The sequence below is a fragment of the Urocampus carinirostris genome, chromosome 3, assembly GCF_059441175.1.
Source record: "Urocampus carinirostris isolate Australia breed hairy pipefish chromosome 3, RoL_Ucar_1.0, whole genome shotgun sequence".
NCBI classification, from domain to species: Eukaryota; Metazoa; Chordata; class Actinopteri; order Syngnathiformes; family Syngnathidae; genus Urocampus; species Urocampus carinirostris.
This window is the reverse complement of record NC_142351.1, coordinates 26,187,799-26,207,536: the sequence shown is the minus strand read 5'-3', so window position 1 is coordinate 26,207,536 and position 19,738 is coordinate 26,187,799. Positions and strand designations below refer to the sequence as shown.

At 38.7% G+C, this 19,738-nt stretch overlaps 1 protein-coding gene across 1 annotated transcript in view; it reads right to left on the bottom strand.

The window, feature by feature from the left end:
- The window catches only part of lrp1ab (low density lipoprotein receptor-related protein 1Ab), a 130,977-nt gene that overhangs the window by 72,855 nt on the left and 38,384 nt on the right, over positions 1 to 19,738 (bottom strand). The window contains exons 3-6 of the mRNA XM_088331251.1: positions 12,055 to 12,192; positions 3,846 to 3,965; positions 3,250 to 3,378; positions 2,905 to 3,165 (exon numbers count right to left, since the gene is read on the bottom strand). Of these exons, the coding sequence (XP_088187377.1) occupies positions 2,905 to 3,165; positions 3,250 to 3,378; positions 3,846 to 3,965; positions 12,055 to 12,192 (648 nt within the window). The remainder of the gene's footprint in view (positions 1 to 2,904; positions 3,166 to 3,249; positions 3,379 to 3,845; positions 3,966 to 12,054; positions 12,193 to 19,738) is intronic.

Sequence of the window (19,738 nt, the reverse complement as noted above, 5' to 3'; positions counted from 1 at the left end):
AAATACATTCAGTTTTTGTCCACTCAAATAATTTAATGTTTCAATCAGTTTCCCTGTGAACAGTTTCTGACTATTCAGGGCTGAAACATACCAACACAAAATGAAGTATGTGCCAAACAACAAAGGGTAAGAAGATCAGACTAGTGACTTAATGACAAACAGAAGAATAGAGTGATGGTGCCTGTTGAGGAGTTGGTCTCAGAGTAGGGAGGATGGGACGGGCGGGCTTCGCTCCCCTTTTATCTTCCAAGACGCACAGTCAGAGAATGCAACATCTGGAACCTTCAGTCTCGTCATCTGTCATGCTCTCCAACGCTCAGAAGCCATAAATCACCTTGTGTGTGAATGCTACTTCCAACTACCAACTTCCAGCGCTTCATCTAAAACCACATCCCTCTTAAGTTCTCCCCACAAAACGCAAAGTGAAAACACAAGGAAATGTTTATCCGCAGAGCATGACAGGACAGTAAATATGAGTTAGTTGTTCATATAAAGACACCAAATTGGTTCGAGTTAACAAGACAAAACATTTTCACATTTTTCCATTGTTGAAGTCTAACATTTTATCCTTGCAATATATATATATATATATATATATATATATATATATATATATATATATATATATATATATATATATATATGATACAGTGCATTGAAAAAGTATTGCCCCCTTACTGAAACTGTTTTTTTTTTTGCATATTAATCACTCACAAATGTCCCAGATAATTAAACCAAATTTTATAAAACACAGAGACAAACAAAAACAATACAAAATGGAGTTTTGAACTGTTGATTCCGTTTTATTAAGGCACGAAAAAGATCTAGGCCTATCTGGCCCTATTGGCAAAAGTATTTATCCCCCGTTCAAGTTAGAAAACCCTTCAAGATGGCAGATTTGAAACAATTTTGGAAAGAAGAGTGGGCTCCAAATTCTTCCACAGCGTCGTGAAAGAGTCATTACCAATTATCATAAACATTTTATTTTTGTATCGCTGCCAAATGTGGCCCAACTCGCCATTAGGTTCCAAAAGGGGCAGATAGGTTTTGATTTTTTGTGCCTTAATAAATGGAATACGCATTTCAAAACTGCATTTTGTTTTTCAGTGGGTCATCTCTGTGTGATATTAAATTGTTTTGATGATTTGAAACTTTTGTGAGTGATAAGTATGCAAAAGCACAGAAATTAGGAGTTAGGCAAATACCTTTTCACGGCACTGTAAATATACACATATAGGAATGGCAGATTAAACAGGATATACAACAGGGCCACTAAACACAGATCTGGCAGTCTTCCAAAAGTGAATGAGTCGAATGTACAGTGGAACCTCGGTTCTCGACCATAATCCGTTCCAGAAATCTGTTCGAAAACCGATTTGGTCGATCACCGAAAATTATTTTTCCCATTAGAAGTAATGTAAAATCGTTTTAATCCGTTACAACACCCTGAACGTTTACAATGAAAGTAAACATGAAGCTAACCTTGGCTAATCATACGTTCGCGTTAGCATAATCTTCCGTACGAAAGATTACGCTAACATGAACGTGTAAAAATAAAAAAATCAGGTCGTTTACACGTCATTTGGCACCCGGGTCTCTACAACAAGTGGTGAGCGGTTAAAGGATAAAGAAAAGATTTATGAATAAGATTTCTTTCCTTTGTGGTGGTCTGCAGAAGCCATGCTCTATTCCCTCGAAAGAAGGGAAACTCGCACATCTTCTTCATATTTTGCTATTATTTCTTTCTTAAATGCAATAGTTGTACGCACTACTCTTCTTTTTTCACCTATAGCAACTTTGCTGCTTGCATCGACCTTCTTCCGAGGCATAATTAGGGGTTAAAACACTCCGTTCACCAATATTAAAAACAAAAGCGAAAAGGAGTGCGCGCTCACGTTACAACAGTTCTTCACGAGGGGTGGGGGCAATCTACACCCGTACGCCGCTCAGCATCGCCCCTAGCGTACCGGCGTTTGAACTCCGATTTTTTGAACGAAAAGCGAAGCAAGAATTTCTCGAAATTTTTGGTCGAGAACCGATTTGTTCGAACTGAGAGGCGTTCCGAAATCGAGGTTCCACTGTATGTGCTGGGCCAAAATCATTGAGACACACAGTATTTAAGGATGATATTGGCCAATTTTTCCGAATCAATCCGGGCATTTGTCTGGAATATAAAAACAATTATGATAACCGGACCTGTTCTTTCCAGTAATGATGCAAGAGGAAACCTAAATTGAAAGTATTTTTTCTATGTATGGATTGTTTTATAGCCTTTTCAATGCCATGTGTTTTGTTTTTTAACTTGTTTATGTTTTAGTATGAAATATGTTGCCCATTAGATGATTGTCACATAAAATATAATTTGATAATTGTTAATGCTTTTTAAATAAATAAAAATCTGAATATTTATTGTCATTGTCAAAAAACAAAACAAAAAAACTTCAAGGTTGAACTACAGTTGAGCCATAACAACAACAATTAAAAACCATACCAAAACCACTGACTTTTATAAATTAAATAATCACTGACTGGATAGTAGGACAAAGACTAAAACATATAAAGCAGTGAAGTCCAAGCCTTTTTATTTGAGGCCACCCGAAAAAGGAAGGGGGCACGTGTCACTCTAATTACAGTATATATTTGTCATGTGTTCATTTGATTAACTGCTTTAATTGTGTAACTAGTGTTGCTTTTTGGGGGTTCTGGATCTACGACCTATCCCCAGACTATGCCGTGTCGTTGTATTCATTCAATAGAATAAGTCCTTGTCATTTAAAGGCATGGAGTATAATTGTAAAAAGCTTTCTTAATGGGCTAGTTACTGATAAAATAGGAATAAAAGGGACACTTTTTACTGATTGTTTTTTAACTAAAACTTACAAAGAACACAACAGTATTACTCACGGTGCAAGGTGATGGAAATATCAATGGTTCTGATGTCAGTGACTGTTTTGAGGCCAAGGATGCTGGCACATTTCAGCTGCGTGGCTGTCGGCGTTTCCCCAACGTCAATCCAGCAAACGGTTTCCTCTGCATAGATGAAGTCCATGGCCATGGTTTGCTTGGTGGCAATTGAGGGCAGCCGGGACGTAGAGCCGCTGAGGGAAGTGCACCGGATGTCGTGGAGGTTGGCAATCAAGAGCATGGGAAGGCGATCTACTGGCTCTGGGAATGGTGAAGCGAAAGTAACTGATGAGTATGAGGGGCAAACCATCCGGGTCAAAGGCTGAAAACAAATTAATGTCCCACCGTTTTTGGCTTTGCAGGAGCGGTTGTCTGGCTGCAGCAGGTAGCCCTCCACACAACTGCAGACGTAGGAGCCCACCGTATTTTTGCAAGTCTGACTACATGTTCCATAAAGACTGCATTCATTAAAGTCTAGCAAGAGAGAGAAGAGATGGTCATTAAATCATGGAAAAAGGGATTACAATATAAGCTTTTTCAGCCTGTCTAATACAGAAGTGAAACAACAACAAAAAATGTTAATAGAATAAATAAAATAAAAAGTGAGGTGTTTGGACATCAAGTAAAAAATGTGTGATAAGCTTCCATTTTTTTTCTAGTTTCAGTTGAAGTCTTGCATTGATTTTTTCCATAATGTACATTTGCTTTAATTTGTCTCTCCATTGTTTTATATCAGGAGGTTGTGGTTTCAGCCAGGACACTGTGATAATTTTCTTTGCTACCAGAAGCATAGCTGTTAGTATATATTTATGTTGACCAGTCAATAATTCTTCTGGCATAATTCCTAATACGTAAAACATATTTTAACTATATTTCTTGATGTTGAAAAGCGTAGCATGAAGTGGGGAAATGCACAGTAAAAAATGTTAATACCCACTCACCTTTACATGTCTTTCCATCTGACGCCACTTCATATCCATTAGCACAGTAGCACTTAGGCCCATCATGCGTCACAGCGCAGTGATACTGGCACTCATGCAAGGCACAGGCAGGTGCATGCTCTAAAAACATAAACAATATACAGGAGACATAAATCACTAAGATTTCATCAAGACCACAAGATCATCACTGACAAAAGAGACTGAACTGAAATAAAGAATATCCTTTATTTTCTTCCAAGCCTATGGAATTCTTTAATGCACCGCAAAACATTTGCGAAACTGTGTGCTAGATAAACGTAATGCATGTCTGTCTATCAAAAGCAAATATTAAAATGTGAACTGAAAACAAAGGTTATAGGAGCAGATTTCTAATTGGGGTACTTAAACTAGGTTTCAGTTTTGAGCTCTAATGGTGTGTGAATGGTAAAGAAGATTAAATAAAACTTTGAGGAAACGTACTGAACTGCGACAGCAACGTGATCCAGACTGGGCGAGTGCTTCCCAGTAGTGCACATAAAGCTAGAGATTGACGTTTATGTGTAAGAAACACACAGCGCGAGTATTGCTTATTCAACAATCATTTAAAAGTGCAACTATTTTTAATTTTCTATGGTGCTATTCAGGCAGAAAGGCAGCTGGGTGGTTATCGTGTGGAGGTCCAGGGTTCAATCATGTACTACTACCGTAGCACCCCAGTGCCCAGTTTGTATGTTCTCCCCTTGCCTGAGTGACTTTCCTCCGGGCACTCCAGTTTTCTCCCACATTCCAAAAACATGCATGTCAGGTTAGTTGACCAGTCCAAATTGTCCCTAGGTGTGACTCAGCGAGTGTATTATCAGTTTCTGTTCGGGGTGTCCCCTGCCCACTGCCGGAAGATAGCTGGGATGTGCTCCAGCACCCCCGCAACCGTAGTGTGGATAAGTTGCACAGATAATGGATTGATGGAAGGTGCTTGTCTGAATGAAAATAGACCAAAGTACGCTTTCCGCGATATCAACACATGAATTAAGGGAGAATACAATTAAAATGAGTCGTCAGTGTTTTGTCTTTCTGTCTTTTAAGACAAACACAGCTGTTGCAACGATTCCATTAGCTGTAAAAGAAATGACCCAAGAAAATGAAAATATCAGCAAGCATAAAATGATTGGGGTGGAGGGCAGATATAGACACTGGCATCATAATCAGGAAAAAAGTAGAGCTCCTTCTGAAGGAAGTGAACTGAAAACAGTGATCACAATTTTAACAGTACAGATAAGAAAGTTCAAGGAAAAGGAATGGAACAAGTTTTTAATGAATCATCATAAGTCTTGCTGGACAATTTACCAGAATGCAATGAGTCTCCTCCTCTTATTCTGATATGGGAAAATAAAACTGTCTAATTTTGTGAGATATCAGAATATTTCTTCCAAGGAATGGTATTGACCCTTGTAGTCAGGAGGCAAACAACTAAAATTTGGAGTACATATTAATTTTCAGTACGACTGAAAATATTTGCAACAAATGTTCATTCTTGAGCAAGAGCATTAGGCATGTGCGGGTTTTCTATTTCATCGTCATGAAAATATTTCCTGGAGCCATACTATTACCATGTGCAGTTAATCAGCAAAATAAATTCAAAAAGAAAAATTTTAAGGAGATTCTTTTTTTTTTTCATTGGCTCACTTGGGCTCATATCTCACCGAGTGACAAATGCTTGCAAACACAAAATGCTAAATACGTCCACCAAAGCTTTTTTTCCAATGGGAAGAACAAGGGAAATAACTAAGCATTCATTTCCGGAATACAGTAATAAGATACTGTGAAGAGTTGACCTCCCAGTGAATCCAGCAAGTAAGGCAGACTACTGCGGCTGAGAGCGATTATGCCAACGAAGGCTCTTTCGTTATGTAAAGCCAGTAGCACAGTGGGTCACAAAGGCTCTTTTGTTGTGACCCTACTAAAAGGAAGGGTCCCCCAGCAAAATGGGTGGCCCATTTCGAATCCATTTACTGGGTCTCACAGCGTGAAAGACCCCTAGCAAATGAAAGGCTAAAAGATTCCTCAAAGAGGTCACCCCATTCTCATTTTCCACTGTAATCCATCAGTTCAAAAGATAAAAGGTGCAATGAATATTGAACATGTAAATGTTCAGAATTGTTCTAAAAATTTAATTCAGTTAAAGCTAGAAAATACTAACCCATTAATTTGAGGATTGTTTGCACACATGTGAGAAAAGGGAAACAATGCAATCGTAAAAAGGCTATTACTGTATTAAATCAATGGTCTTTTGTCAGAACCTTCACAAAATAATCTTGGGGAGTTAAAAAAATATTCAAATGAAGGTAATAGCAATGCCAGAAGGGCTTCAAGATGAGGAAGTATGTTCATGTACATTCCACCGCCAAGCGACAGCAGTACACGATTGACCATAAGATAATGAATAAAAAAAAGGATATACTGACACTTTAGATGTGTTTTTTTTAATTCCCAACAAGTGTGCCAATGTATTAATTTCACTGACACTTTCAAATGTGGGAAAAAACCTGGCAATGTTTTAGGACTAAATAAAAAAAACAACAAGGACTCTTGTTAAGAACCACTAAAGACGTGTGTAAATATGGCCATTAGATTTGTATAATTTTGGCAGATGGATGTTCATTGAATAATGCTATGCCTGAGATGATCAATGAACGGGGATAAAAAATAAGAATAAAAAGACTCATCCCCCTTCCAAAAACATATTTTAGAGAGCTACAATAGACTAGAAATAGAAATTCCCTTTTGAAAATCCAAATGTCATATTACAGATGTGAGGGTGAGGTGACATTGACCTTTCAGTATCGAAATCATTTTTTGCCAAGTTGTGTAAATTGCCGCCCTACATTCTTAGGTTATCTCTTCTGTGGGTGTGGGATGACGTGAAAACAGAATGCTGCCAGAAATAAAGCATACTTATCAGGCATGTTTTACAAGTACGGGACATGTTTGTTGAGTGTTCTTTTCAGTTGAGGGCATCAAAAAGACCATGTCGACATGCAGATTAAGATGTTTTGCAAAGGGGATTTGTAGTCTCTTGCCACGTGCTAAACACTGTAGAGTTTAGAATGTTTTTTGTAATGTACAAGGAGGAGTACGACAGGCTGAAGCTGTAAAACGAATTGCTGAGAAAGTAAAACATTTAAAATAAAATAAGTATAAAGGACTTTGGTTGAATCCCTTCAAGGGTTACTAATATTTATGTCCCTGCCAAGTCAAAATAGTTGAATAAATGAAAGTTTGAAATAAATCAAGACAAACATTACCGTTCAAATACGGAACAATTATTACTGGAGAAAAAAAAAAAAAATCAAGTTTCTGGTCTTAGTGAGCAGCCGAAAGTGAACTAACTGTGGACGCCAGCGTGCGACATTGGTAAGACGCCGATTCCCAGGACATTCCAAGCTTTGTACCCGCACTGTCTGGAAACAAGTCTGCACATGTGCTTTACCTGTAGCAGCTTTCCAGTAGTGTGACATGCAACTACAGTTTCAAGTACTGCCACAAATCATGGTCTTTCTTCTTATTTCACAAGGTCAATAGCAGGGTTTAGATAATTAAAGGATAAAAAGAAAGTGCCAGGACAAAAATATACACATTTTACCTTTTTATAGACAAAAACATGAAGTAGGCTATCCTCATTGTACGGTTGAAGTACATAACCCCCAGAAACAACAGAAAACATTTTTACTTGAAAAAAGTTTCTATTAAGGATTTTTGCAGTGTGTATGTAGATAAGATTGTGTAAATTTATTTAATCAGTCGGGATTAACATGTAATCCTTTAGTATTTCTTGAATCTTAAACCTTTATTTTGAAAGCAAATTCTAGACGATTGTAGGCTTCAGGTTTTGTGGTAATCTGACCTTGAATTTATGAAACCCTCTTGCGAGGACAACATGCATTTATATTTGATCCAAGAATTCGAGTCCAGACAGTGTGTAGATATGTGTTGACTTGGGAGCTTATTCCTCAGAGTGCGTTTGCTGGACTTTGTTGCTATAGAATCCAAAGAGACCATACGGCATCAATGACAAACAGACAGCGCAAAATATTGCGTAATGAACAAACAATGCCAAAAACTTCACCATACTTCCTTGTAGTTTAGACTTTAAACACAAGTACACATTCTGTAGGGCTCCACTTCTTAACCTGTCACTTCCATTGTCAGGAAGCACTGTATTGCCCCCCGCAATCCATCCACTCATACAGTGATGGCAAAGCTTGGCAGTTTAAGATATAACAGGTCTTGTCATGCAAAACTGCAGCCAATATACACATTCAGGTCAAGACCCGCTCATGAATAAAGATAAAAATGTGGCTGCGTCGAGTCGCTAAGCAGCGTGCATGCATTGACAATTGCACTACAATAATATCAGCTCCTTTTGAGGGAACAAGAAAAAAAAGTGGGGGAAAGCTTTTCGGAGTACTGTCAAGACCCTCTTTTCTCTTTTGCCATAAATCAGTCACTTCTTAGGAACGTGACCTTTGGCCCCCTGGAGAGGCCCCATCACCATCATAATGGCAGTGAATGCAGAAAAGCAGCCTGGCAGATCAATGCATGCAGTGCATCAGTCACAAGGCAACAAACCACATAACTTTCAAAGATTATGACCAAAATAAATAGTTTGAGAATCCTGGATGTACATTTTATAAAAATGACTGTAAATTCTACAAGCCACTATTTTTGTTACATTTTAAACACGACGACCTTGAATATGGTGCGGCTTTTTCTTTTAGTTATGTGGTGGCACCAGGGAAAACAGTGAGCTGCTCCTTACCACAACATATGTGTTCTAAACACATAACACTACGGAGGTGTCTGGAAACATTTATGACACCCTTCGAGATGAATTAGTCTATATCTTTGTCAACATTATTTATATAATACCTAACGGGAGCAAAACGGGGTGTTTGGCACAAATCAAGTCCTCAATTTATATATCCAAATTCACCAGTAGTGGATGTTAAATATCAAAACCCTACACTACTCTTTCTGTAACATCAACGTCAATGTCAAGTTGCTGATGTTTCCTTTAATCCTCGAGGGACGATAACAAGAGAATGCAATTTGGTCCATTAACTGCAGAAATCACAAATAATGGCAACACAAAAACACATGTCTGTGTTGCAATTTCGCACTATTCTCCACAGAATGGTGGACCTCACATTTTGCGCGACACAGCACTTATTCTTGTTTATTTCATCCAGTAGTAAATATGTGCTCGTCTTTGTGATGGCTACCTTGAATGGTCTTATGATCTAGAAACACGTGAAGTACACAACTGGGAACAGAACTGAAAAACACACAGCTGAAAACTGTCTCATGTGAATAGGGATAAAGCTCCATTGGCTGCAGAATGTCATGGGCGGCGTGCACCTCGACATAAAGTGTCCCTCAACATGAAAATCCCAACGCAAGTTGTGTCCTGGGCTTAAAAGGTAAGAAACGGACACGAACTACATACCTGTCAACCTTTACGGTTGTGCCGTACAAAGTACGTTTTTTATGCACTTTAAGACGAGTACGGAGTACGAGGAAATCTGTACGGAAAAACGCAAATTTGTCAACGATGGGTACTGTTCAGTAAAGACCGACTATCACGAAAAGCAAATCAATCAAGTCAAAGGAGTTCGCTGCGGAAGCCTCTATCTCGTTATCGTTTTTTTGCGTTTGATGCTAATGTGCGCATGGGTTTGCCGCCTGGGGATTTCCCATCATGCATCATTCAGAAAAAGAAAAAAAATGGTGTACGATTATTTTGTATTTTGTACGGGAAAATGCGACAGTTTGTACGGGCATGGAGCCGGGGAGGTTGACAGGTATGGAACTAATTAATATTTATGGCTGTTTAAGACTGTGGCTTAAGATCTGCCGTGGCTTGCACAAAGAAAAAAATTACGTTTTGTTCTCAAAATTGAGCGGCTTTTAATCAGGTGCGCACTGTAGTCCGGAATTTAAGGTTCATACAATTGAAATTTGTGTTTAACTGCCCCTTACCAATGTCCCTAATGGAATGTCATGTGGCTTTATTGTTAAGTGTTGAAAAAGTCTGATAGCCGAACTATCTTAGAAACAACGCCAAATCCAGAGTCGATCAATGGACTGAGATAAGTTGCCTTTCTGACCGCTGGTGTCAACAACTTCAGCAGAATTACGTGGACAAACTCAGTGACAAAGTGTGCTTTCAGACATCAGCAGCAGTGGCGTATGCTTGCACAAGCCGCCAGTTTGTACAAGCAAACACTAAGATGGTTGTGAAGGACCAGAACTTTCCCTGAAATGGGTTCTGGACACACTGCGGGTGTGTGTGGGGAAATGGGTGTGTATTTGCAAAAATGTTACCATGTGAGTGCATGTTTGGGTGCACATGGGAGTGCGTGCATGCCTACCTAATGGTTTATACAGTAGGTGGTGTTGACTGATACTTTACTGAGGACTTGTGTACACACTTCAGGGGGCAGGCCTCAATGAGATTTGCTGACCAAATTACAAGACTTATTTCTAATGTGTGTAACATGTAGAGAATATCGATGCATCCAGTTAAAAAATAAATACCGTACATTTTTTCCCCAAGTTTTAACCCCACGGCTTATGCACTGATGTGGCTAATTTATGTATTATTTTTAACAGCCGCCAGGGACGCCCGAGCAGTAAAAGTAAGAGTAAGACACGTTTATGTGTCAAAGAAATGGCAAGTTTAATTAACTGAATAAAACTAGCATGAACAGACCCTCATCAAAAGGTGTCAAACAAAAGGGAAGCGCTAACTACCATGTAGGGAATAAAACATGTCTCTCATCTCATCAGCTACACCGCTTATCCTTAGTAGGGTCGCGGGGGTGCTGGAGCCCATCCCAGCAATCATCGGGCAGTGGGCAGGGGACACCCTGAACTGGTTGCCAGCCAATCGCAGGGCACACAGGGACAGACAACTCACTCGCTCATTCACACCTAGGGACAATTTGGACCGGCCAATTCACCTGAAATGCATGTTTTTAGAATGTGGGAGGAAACCGGAGTGCCCGGAGGAAACCCATGCAAGCACGGGGAGAACATACAAACTCCGCACAGGAAGTCTGGAGCTGGATTTGAACCCACGACAGGTTCCCATGACATGAACTGTGCCGCACAAGCGTTAACCACTGCGCCGCCGTGCTGCCCCATAAACATGTCTGTTTATTTGTAAACAGATATAATGTGGCAAAAACGTCCAACGAAGCAGAAATGTTTCATTTCTAGACCGAAGATAAATGTCTGTCAAAAGTAACAACCAGTTATCTTTTATTTTAAATCCTTAGGAAATGAATATGAAAATACTGGCTTTGATTTAAAACTAAAATCTGGTATCCTCATTTTCTGTTCAAAACGTTGAAACAGTGAGCAAAACACCGTGTAGCATTTCAAGAAAAATAGACTTGGGCTGATTATTGTAAGTGCAAAAGCTAATGTTGTTCTTTTAAAGTTTCTTCCTTGCATCCCCCATTCCTTGACGTTTTCATTTTCAAACTCTTCTCAGCTTGATAAAACACACAAATGTAGAACAAGCTCTCGTAAGATGGAGCACTAAAAGAAGTTGATCACTTTTCAAAGAAAACGCAAGTCGATGATTTCTTAGTTTTCCAAATTACATAAATATTGTTGCTTGAATATTTTAAAACAAATCCATGTTTTAATTAAAAATAAGACTGTAAGTATTGAGTATTTCAAGACATTAGGTAAGTTATTTAATAAAATGGGTTTCACTTTGTACGCTGCTGTTGTGTTTTCAAAGTAGCATAGAAACAAATCAAATTAAATACACAGACAATCAGTCTTTGATTGCTTAACTGCAGTGACAACATAGACCCGATATGTTTGATCCATTATTCTTTACTTATCTGTAATTGATAGTGGGGGTTCAGTCAGATTTCCTTTTTGCTTATTGCTTGCTCAGAATTCGAAATTACATACTTAAGCGTTGAGCAACTACTTTTTTCTTTCAGAAACTCTTCTCTTGGGTTCAAGTATTCTAAGGCAGACCGGTTCATCAAGGGGCCTATTGGAGATGATTACATTATAGATAGAGTACCTTTTAAATAGAAATATATACATATTGTGCATGCTGCTCCTCTCAGCTCTTCCTTTAATTATCTGGGGACCGTGAAAGTGGAAGTTATTTGACATTGGCATTGAAAACAAATCTTCATCATACCTCTACAGTGAGGGCCCTCGTCCCAGCCATCGGAGCAGTTAGGGACTCCATCACAAAGTTTGCTCATGTGGAGGCAGACATCGACGTCCAGGCAGCCATGTTCATTTACTGGACACTTGTTCACCCTGTTGTGCAAGCCTGCGGACAATGAAAATTTTTTTAAAAGAGTGAATTTTTGTTTTCAACATAGTCAACGTATTTCACACTGACTAGTTACACTTCGTATGGATTAAAGATAGTATAATTCAGAAACTTAATATACTTCATATACTGGATATATATATATTATTTATATAATGTATATAATTTGCTTTTCTTAGTGTGAGATTTATAAGTCAACCAAGTTGATCTTACAGAGCAATTTGTGTTTTAAAAGTGATTTTCTCATAAGAAAACATAAATAAAGCGCACAAATTATATATCTTTGTCAGTATGGGGAAAATGTAATTTCTTTGTTTAAAACTGTCAGGGCTTCAATAAATACAGTCGATTTCTGTCTCTATGCCTCAATGTCTCCCACAGTTCTCTATATTTTCAGCCCACACTGCAGAGCAAACAGTTTGCTTTGGCTGTTTTTCCCGTCTTCTACCTCCTCCTCCCTCATTTCTCTCTGTTCTCTAGATCTGCTGACCAATTTTACCGACACACTGGAGCAGCGAAGGTGCAGTCCATCTCCTTCATAGTAAACGACACGCTTTCTGCGGATTATGCAGCAGGTCAAATTGCCTTATTAAAAGCTGCATCAAAGTCTCAAATAGTTAAAGTCATACAAAGTGTTTTTGGCATTGTTTAATGTTCTTGGGAAAATTCAATGGAGCTGAGTGTACCAGGGTTTTAATACAACAGTTCATGCAGTGAATGTTTTCCTCTCTTATGTTTTCAAAACACAATCTTGGACTCAAAATGAACAAAGATGTACATATTATCAGTCATTTTTGTTTTATTAGTATATATCAATGTAAAATAGAATACATTGTTAGAACATGTTTTAGGATGCTACGTGCCTATAAAAAAAACTTTTTAAAAAGATATTGTACCTCTGGAAAAAAGAGCCGCTCTCCTATCTGGGGGGTGCTAGTATATTAGCAGGCTCAGCCTCTAAGCCAGCCTGATTTCTATTCAATAAATGGCCAACTCTACATGGACTGCACTACAAGGAATGCACTTGCACTTTGGAGCTGAACCCCCCGCAAAGACCCTTTGGTGGCTTCTGCTGAGTTTCCAAAGGCTTAATGACACCGTATGAGCTGCATTACACATAGCAACCAAAAAGTCAGCAGTTATTGCCTGTAAGAGGGGGAGAAATACATAAACCGAAAAAATCCAAGTTTATTGATGACAATGAGTTGTCAAAAGCAAGTGTGCATTTAAAAGTCAAAACAATAAATTCTACCATTTTTTTCAGAGCAACAGAAACATAACTGGTATATTGTGCAGTATGCGGAAATATTACTGAAAGCATGAGAAGTTTATAAAGGCCTCTGTGTTTTGCTATTGGACAGGTTCTTTGGGGTGAATGAAGTACCGGTACACGTAAAATAAACACTGATGCTGAACTTGGCAATGTCATGGCTTATTTACTGTTTAATAGTTGCCTAATGTTAAAGAATGTATTGTTTTACCTTCTCTTGTCCGTTTTTTTTAGAGTCTGAGCTGTCTTGAATGCTACAAACATTAGCTTAATGACACTGATCAGTTTGAAAATTGATACTTCTCAGCTCAAAATTAGCTTACCACACTTTTTGGGTAGCAGAAAGAAGTATGTTTTTTTTCTCAGTGAAGGCAATTATTCCACAAAATAAACAAAATGCAACAAATGTTTTCCTATGCAAAAAGAGAAAGGTCGCATCTTTTTGTGGGGTTACGGTTTTTGCCACAGGAGATCACTCAAATGCCCAATGTGAACTCTGCGGGTGGGGGTGAATGAGTTCAGTAGTGTGTCCTCACTGCATAGCGTCTCTTGCAGGATTGCCTCAAGTGCAAGAGCACAGTGGCAGATAGACAAAGAGATTGACCCTTGAGCTCTCTGCTCAAAATAGGAAGTTTTTGGTTGTGCGCAACAATGTTCTCCCTATGAAGGTTTGAACAATTTTATTGACACTTTTAACAGCAATTAAACACATTCACAATTTCACCATATCAAATTCTAACAAGGTTTCTGGAGGTAAAGTAAAGTGTGACATTCTGCCTTTGCTCTTTATTTCCGCCACTATGCACCTTAGATTACATCTGCCAGTAGTAAGATTGTATTTACAAGAATTTTCATTGAAAGATAAATAGTTAGTGTTACTTTAACTCATGAATGTCTTTTCACAAAACAGGCCGTTTATGAAAAAATATTGCATCCATAATTCAAGAGGAAAAAAATGACAAAAGAGTACTCGCTGCTACTCACAGCTCCCAAACTTAAACATTCTAAGCCAGTTTGATCACACGCAGCAGGAGTGGGCGAGTATAACAGAGCGAGGTAGAGTGCAAACGAAGGCGTTATTTTTAAACACTGCGGTAAATTCTAATCATGAAACATGACGGACGCGGAGAAAACAGTTGGACCGAAGTCCGCAAAAGTGTGGCAGCAGTCCACACAACGAAAAAAGTGATATGGCACGGGAGCACCACGATCGTGAGGCAGCAATCAAAACCAAAACATGGAGTCACCGACAAGAATAAGAGATCTCAGAAGAGTCTTTTTTAAAAATGCGTTTGTTATTTACAGGGCAGCACAGCAGCGCAGTGGTTAGCGCATGTGTGGCACAGTTCTGAGGTGATGAGATCGAACATACCGTGTGGGGTTTGCATGTTCTCCCCGTGCTTGCGTGGGATTCCTCCGGGCCCCTCGATTTCTTCCCAGTTTCCAAAAACACGCATGTTAGGTTAATTGGCCAGTCCAAATTGTCCCTAGGTATGAATGGGAAAGTGAATTGTGTGTCCTGCGACTGGCTGGCAACCAGTTTAGGGTGTCCCCTGCCCACTGCCTGAAGATGGCTGGGATGGGCTCCAGCACCCCTGCGACCCTACTGAGGATAAGCGGTGCAGATAATGGATGGATTGTTATTTGTGTTTTAGGTGTGAAAACGTAGCCTTTGTCTCTGGTAGCTAGCTGATGTTAGTGTTTGGCCTTAGCTGATTAATGACTCCACACACGTGTGAGTGAGATACTTTTTATTTTATTTTAATTAACTTAAGCAGTGTTTAATTGTGCTTCATTAAAAAAAACCTCCACTTTCACACAATGGTGGTAAGATTGAGCCTAAAGTTTCATTTTTTTTTAATTTTTTGCGACGTCTGAGTGAAACATAACGTTAGTCTCTGGTCGCTCGCTTGATGTGTTTATTAGCTTAATAATGACTGCGTGTGAGTGAGCGAGATATATTATTTTAAAATTAAATAATGAAGTTTATTTGGGCACAGCACAACAAAAAAACAGTACCAATCACTAATTGACAAAAGGGAACAACAAATTATTTGCACCCAACACACAAAAAAAAATCAGACAATACAATATTATCAAACATGTGTCCAAAGGGAGTAGGCTTAAGCAGTGTTTAATTGTGCTTTATAAAAAGCTCAACGTGTACATAATGGGATTAATAAGTTTAAGATAAGGTACCAAGTTTTACTTTTCTGGCAAAGTCTAAGTGATTATTGTGTCCTTGTAAATTGTGCCATAATAATACTCATACAACACGTTCTTATCTCAATAGGCCAAACAAACAACTTGCCTGCTTGATCCGTTTCCAGCTTCACTGGTAAAGGATCTGTTTGGGATCTTAGGACCGTCAGTTTTAAATATTATTAATATATCGCTATCCTCGGGTATTGTTCCTGTAGCCTTCAAGTCTGCCGTCATTAAACCCACGCTTAAGCGACCTAACCTTGACCCAGAAAGCCTAGGTAATTATAGGCCAGTGTCAAATCTGCCATTTTTTGCAAAATTACTTGAAAAGGTCATTGCACAGCAGCTAAATGACTTCATGTCAGAAAATAACCTCTTTGAAACTGTCCAGTCAGCATTTAGGGCAAATAACTCTACTGAGACAGCCCTGGCTGAAGTAACCAATTATCTCCTTTTAGCAATAGATTCAAGTGCCTTATCAATGTTACTGCTGCTGGATCTCAGTGCTGCTTTTGATACTGTCAAACACAACATATTACTTGTTCGTCTGGAATGCAGTGGTATCTCCGGAACTGTACTCTCGTGGTTTAGGTCCTACCGGTCAGACACGATGCAATGTGTTAACTATGGCAATCTGACCTCTAAACACTTAATGTCCCCTGTGGTGTTCCACAGGGGTCTGTACTTGGGCCCCCTTCTTTTTAGTATTTATATGCTTCCGCTTGGTGACATTATCCGCAAGTATAATATTAGTTTCCATTGCTATGCAGATGACACTCAACTGTATGTGCCACTGGAGACAACTAAACAGTTAAGTTTTAGAAATCTGGAGGCTCGCCTTACTGAGATTCAAAGATGGATGTCACTGAAATTTTGATTATTGGTCCAGCTCATTGTCGTGAGTTGTTTTCAAATACTGCCCTGAACCTAGACAAATGTAATATCACCCATAGTGACTCGGTCAAAAATCTAGGTGTTATATTTGATCCTAATCTGTCGTTTCAGTCACACGTGAAAAATATTACTAGAATAGCTTTCTACCACCTCCGTAATATTGCGTTCGATGCTGTCCCAATCAGATGCAGAGGTTTTAATTCATGCGTTTATTACTTCTCGGCTTGATTACTGTAATGTATTGCTTTCTGGTCTCCCGATGTCTAGCATCAAAAGTTTGCAGCTGGTTCAGAATGTGGCAGCTAGACTTTTGACTAAGACAAAAAAGTTTGAGCATATTACTCCTGTATTGCCCTTTGGAGACTCTTTGTGATTAAGGGCTATACAAATAAAAATGACTTAACTTGACTATTGGCCAACTTGCACTGGCTCCCAGTCCACTTAAGATGTGACTTTAAGCTTCTCTTATTTACATACAAATGTTTGCATGGACTTGCACCCTCTTATCTTGCACCCTCCACTTTCCGGAAAACATTTCAACATGTTACCTAGTGTTTACTATGTTTGTGTACTGTAATGCTAAATCTAACTCACCCTGGTCATCCTGAAAGGGAGCTTACCACTTGTGAGGTCCCTTCTCAAGGTTTCTTTTTCCTCACGCTGAAGTTTTGAGTTGTTCCTTGCCCGCATGTTGGTTTAAGATCAGGTAATTGTGTAATTGTAATCCTGTGCAGTCCTTTGAGACATTTTGTGATTAAGGGCTATATAAATAAATGTGACTTGACTTGACAATAGAAAAGCACAAACAATGACAAGCTTCATTATGAGAAAGAAACATCATGAACACCACAGCAAGCAGCTTTTTTTTCACTGAGATTGACATGTTGACATTTTTGCATTGCAATGCAAAGTTCTCAAAGAAAGAAGAGTGAGTGAGTTAGTGAGCAAAGGTGATAGCGGTTACCTTTTGCTTGTTAATGTTGAAAATGATGTTACTGGGTTTTCACATTTGCATTTATTTCTTGTTCTATAAGCTCACATCCTTTTAAACGACAAAATACCTTTTTTGTACTTTTTAAAGTTATAGTTTATACATTTGCAGGTGTATACCATTGGTTTTGCATTTTTGTTTATCGTTAAGTATTTTGATACTTGGAATGTTAATGTTGATACGCGTCATTGGGTTTTTAGATTTGCAATGATTTCTTGTTCCAAAAGCTCATGTCCCTTAAACAACAAAGATGCCTTTTTGCACTTATATATATATATATATATTATTATATTACAGGTGCACAGCATACATGTGTATCTATTTTGTTTGTTATTTGACAAACACTGATTTTTGTTTTTGTTTAATATTGTAGAATATTCAGTTTTGTGCTCTATTTTCTTATTTGTCCGCAAAATGTCAATATTTGAATATAGAAGATGACATTAATAATGTGTTTTTCTTATCAGATTCATCGATTAATCTAAAACAAATAATTGTCGGATTATTTGATTGTTAAAATATTCTAGTTCTAATTCGCTTTGATTTCCTTTAGCCACATGAAATGTTTTTATCAGTGTTTTTCAGTGTTTAAAGGCCTCTTCATCTTTTGAAAACAAGCACACACAAAAACAGGCCTTCTGTTAACGATAAGGTGGAGATGTTATTACCCCTGTGTATACTGCCCCAGCAACATGATGCAGTGGGCTTCATTTGACCATTTGCCATGCCGATTGGCTGTAACTGACGCTGAAGCGCAAAATTCTGGTTTCATTTAGCCCTCGCGATATCTTCCACGGACGTGATAGTTGCACCGCCCGACAGGAAACTGCCCCCACCCATGCGCACCAAACTCAATTTATTTTGAACGCACAGCTTCAAACGCTCGGTTCACATTGGGTGTGACTCTAACAGTGTAAATAGAACAATTATGAGTATAAAATAATGGAACATTTTTTCCTTTCTGCGCAACCTAGCACCAAATGACTCACGCCCCGCTGGTTGGCTTTGATGTATTATTTATAAATTATGAGAATTTTAATTTTTGAAACTTTGGAAGTCTTTGGTCCTTTCCAGTGTAAACTGTGTTTCCATTGATCACATTTTCCAATTATAAATGGCTTTCAGAATAAAATAAATTTCCTAAGTAAGGGGACCACTGTATTAGGGACACGAAAAATTCTGAAAAGAAAAAAAACCTATGTAAACTCACAGGGGGTAATAGGATTAGTTCAGGGAGCCACCATTCATATCCAGCAAATTGTTTTAAAAATACTAACTCCTCAGTTGATTTAACAATCTAGCCTGAAGTAAAAATGGGTTCTTGGCTTGGACTAATAGAAATGACCAGTGGATTTTATACAAGGTTGAAGATTAGAGTTGCCCCCAGTAACATACACTACTCTAAGCATAGTTGTCGACATTTGCTTTAAAGGATTTGAGTCCACATTGAGTGTTTGCAATTATTATGTCCAGTCAGCCAATTCAATATAATCTCGCCGCTAGCGGTACACAGGCTACAAGTCAAGAATTTCCCTCTACTCTGTAAAACATGTTCCATTTTATCAAAGCTCGTATTGTGCGCAGTCTAATGGGTAAAATCAAAGTGTGTGTAACTTTCAGAGACAAGGCGTTATCACACAGAGGGTGTTTCCACCCCAGCACTTCAACCTCTGGAGTACCACCCCACCCCTTAGTTGGCACAATTATGGAATAACCTTTCCTTGCATCCCCTGCTGAATTGTCTTTCTTGGGCATAAATGCATGATTTTATTCTTGTTGCTCTGCTTCCCTGGCAGTTCCTGATTGACTCCAATACAGTCTATGGTCAGATGAAATTCATATGTCTTGCTCGGTGGCATGGTGGCCTTGCCATAGAGTTTCTCTTCCCTCAGTGTGAGTCTTCTTTTCAGCAGACTGCATACAGTGGTAACACACTCAAGGCAGCGCGTAGGCAATTGTGCAAGATGGAAGAGACTCCTGCTGGGTGTTTTTTGTTGTTTTAGCACTGGATTATGTCCTGAAAACTACCCACAGCAGCATACAAACAACTTCACAAGATTTGCATTCAGAAGCAGCATGAGGCTTCTAAAGATCCAAACCTCATGTTTTCATCAAGGTGATTGTCATTTATATGTAAATGTAACCAGTCCAAGAAAGCCAGTCCAGTCAGTGTCTTGTCTTTA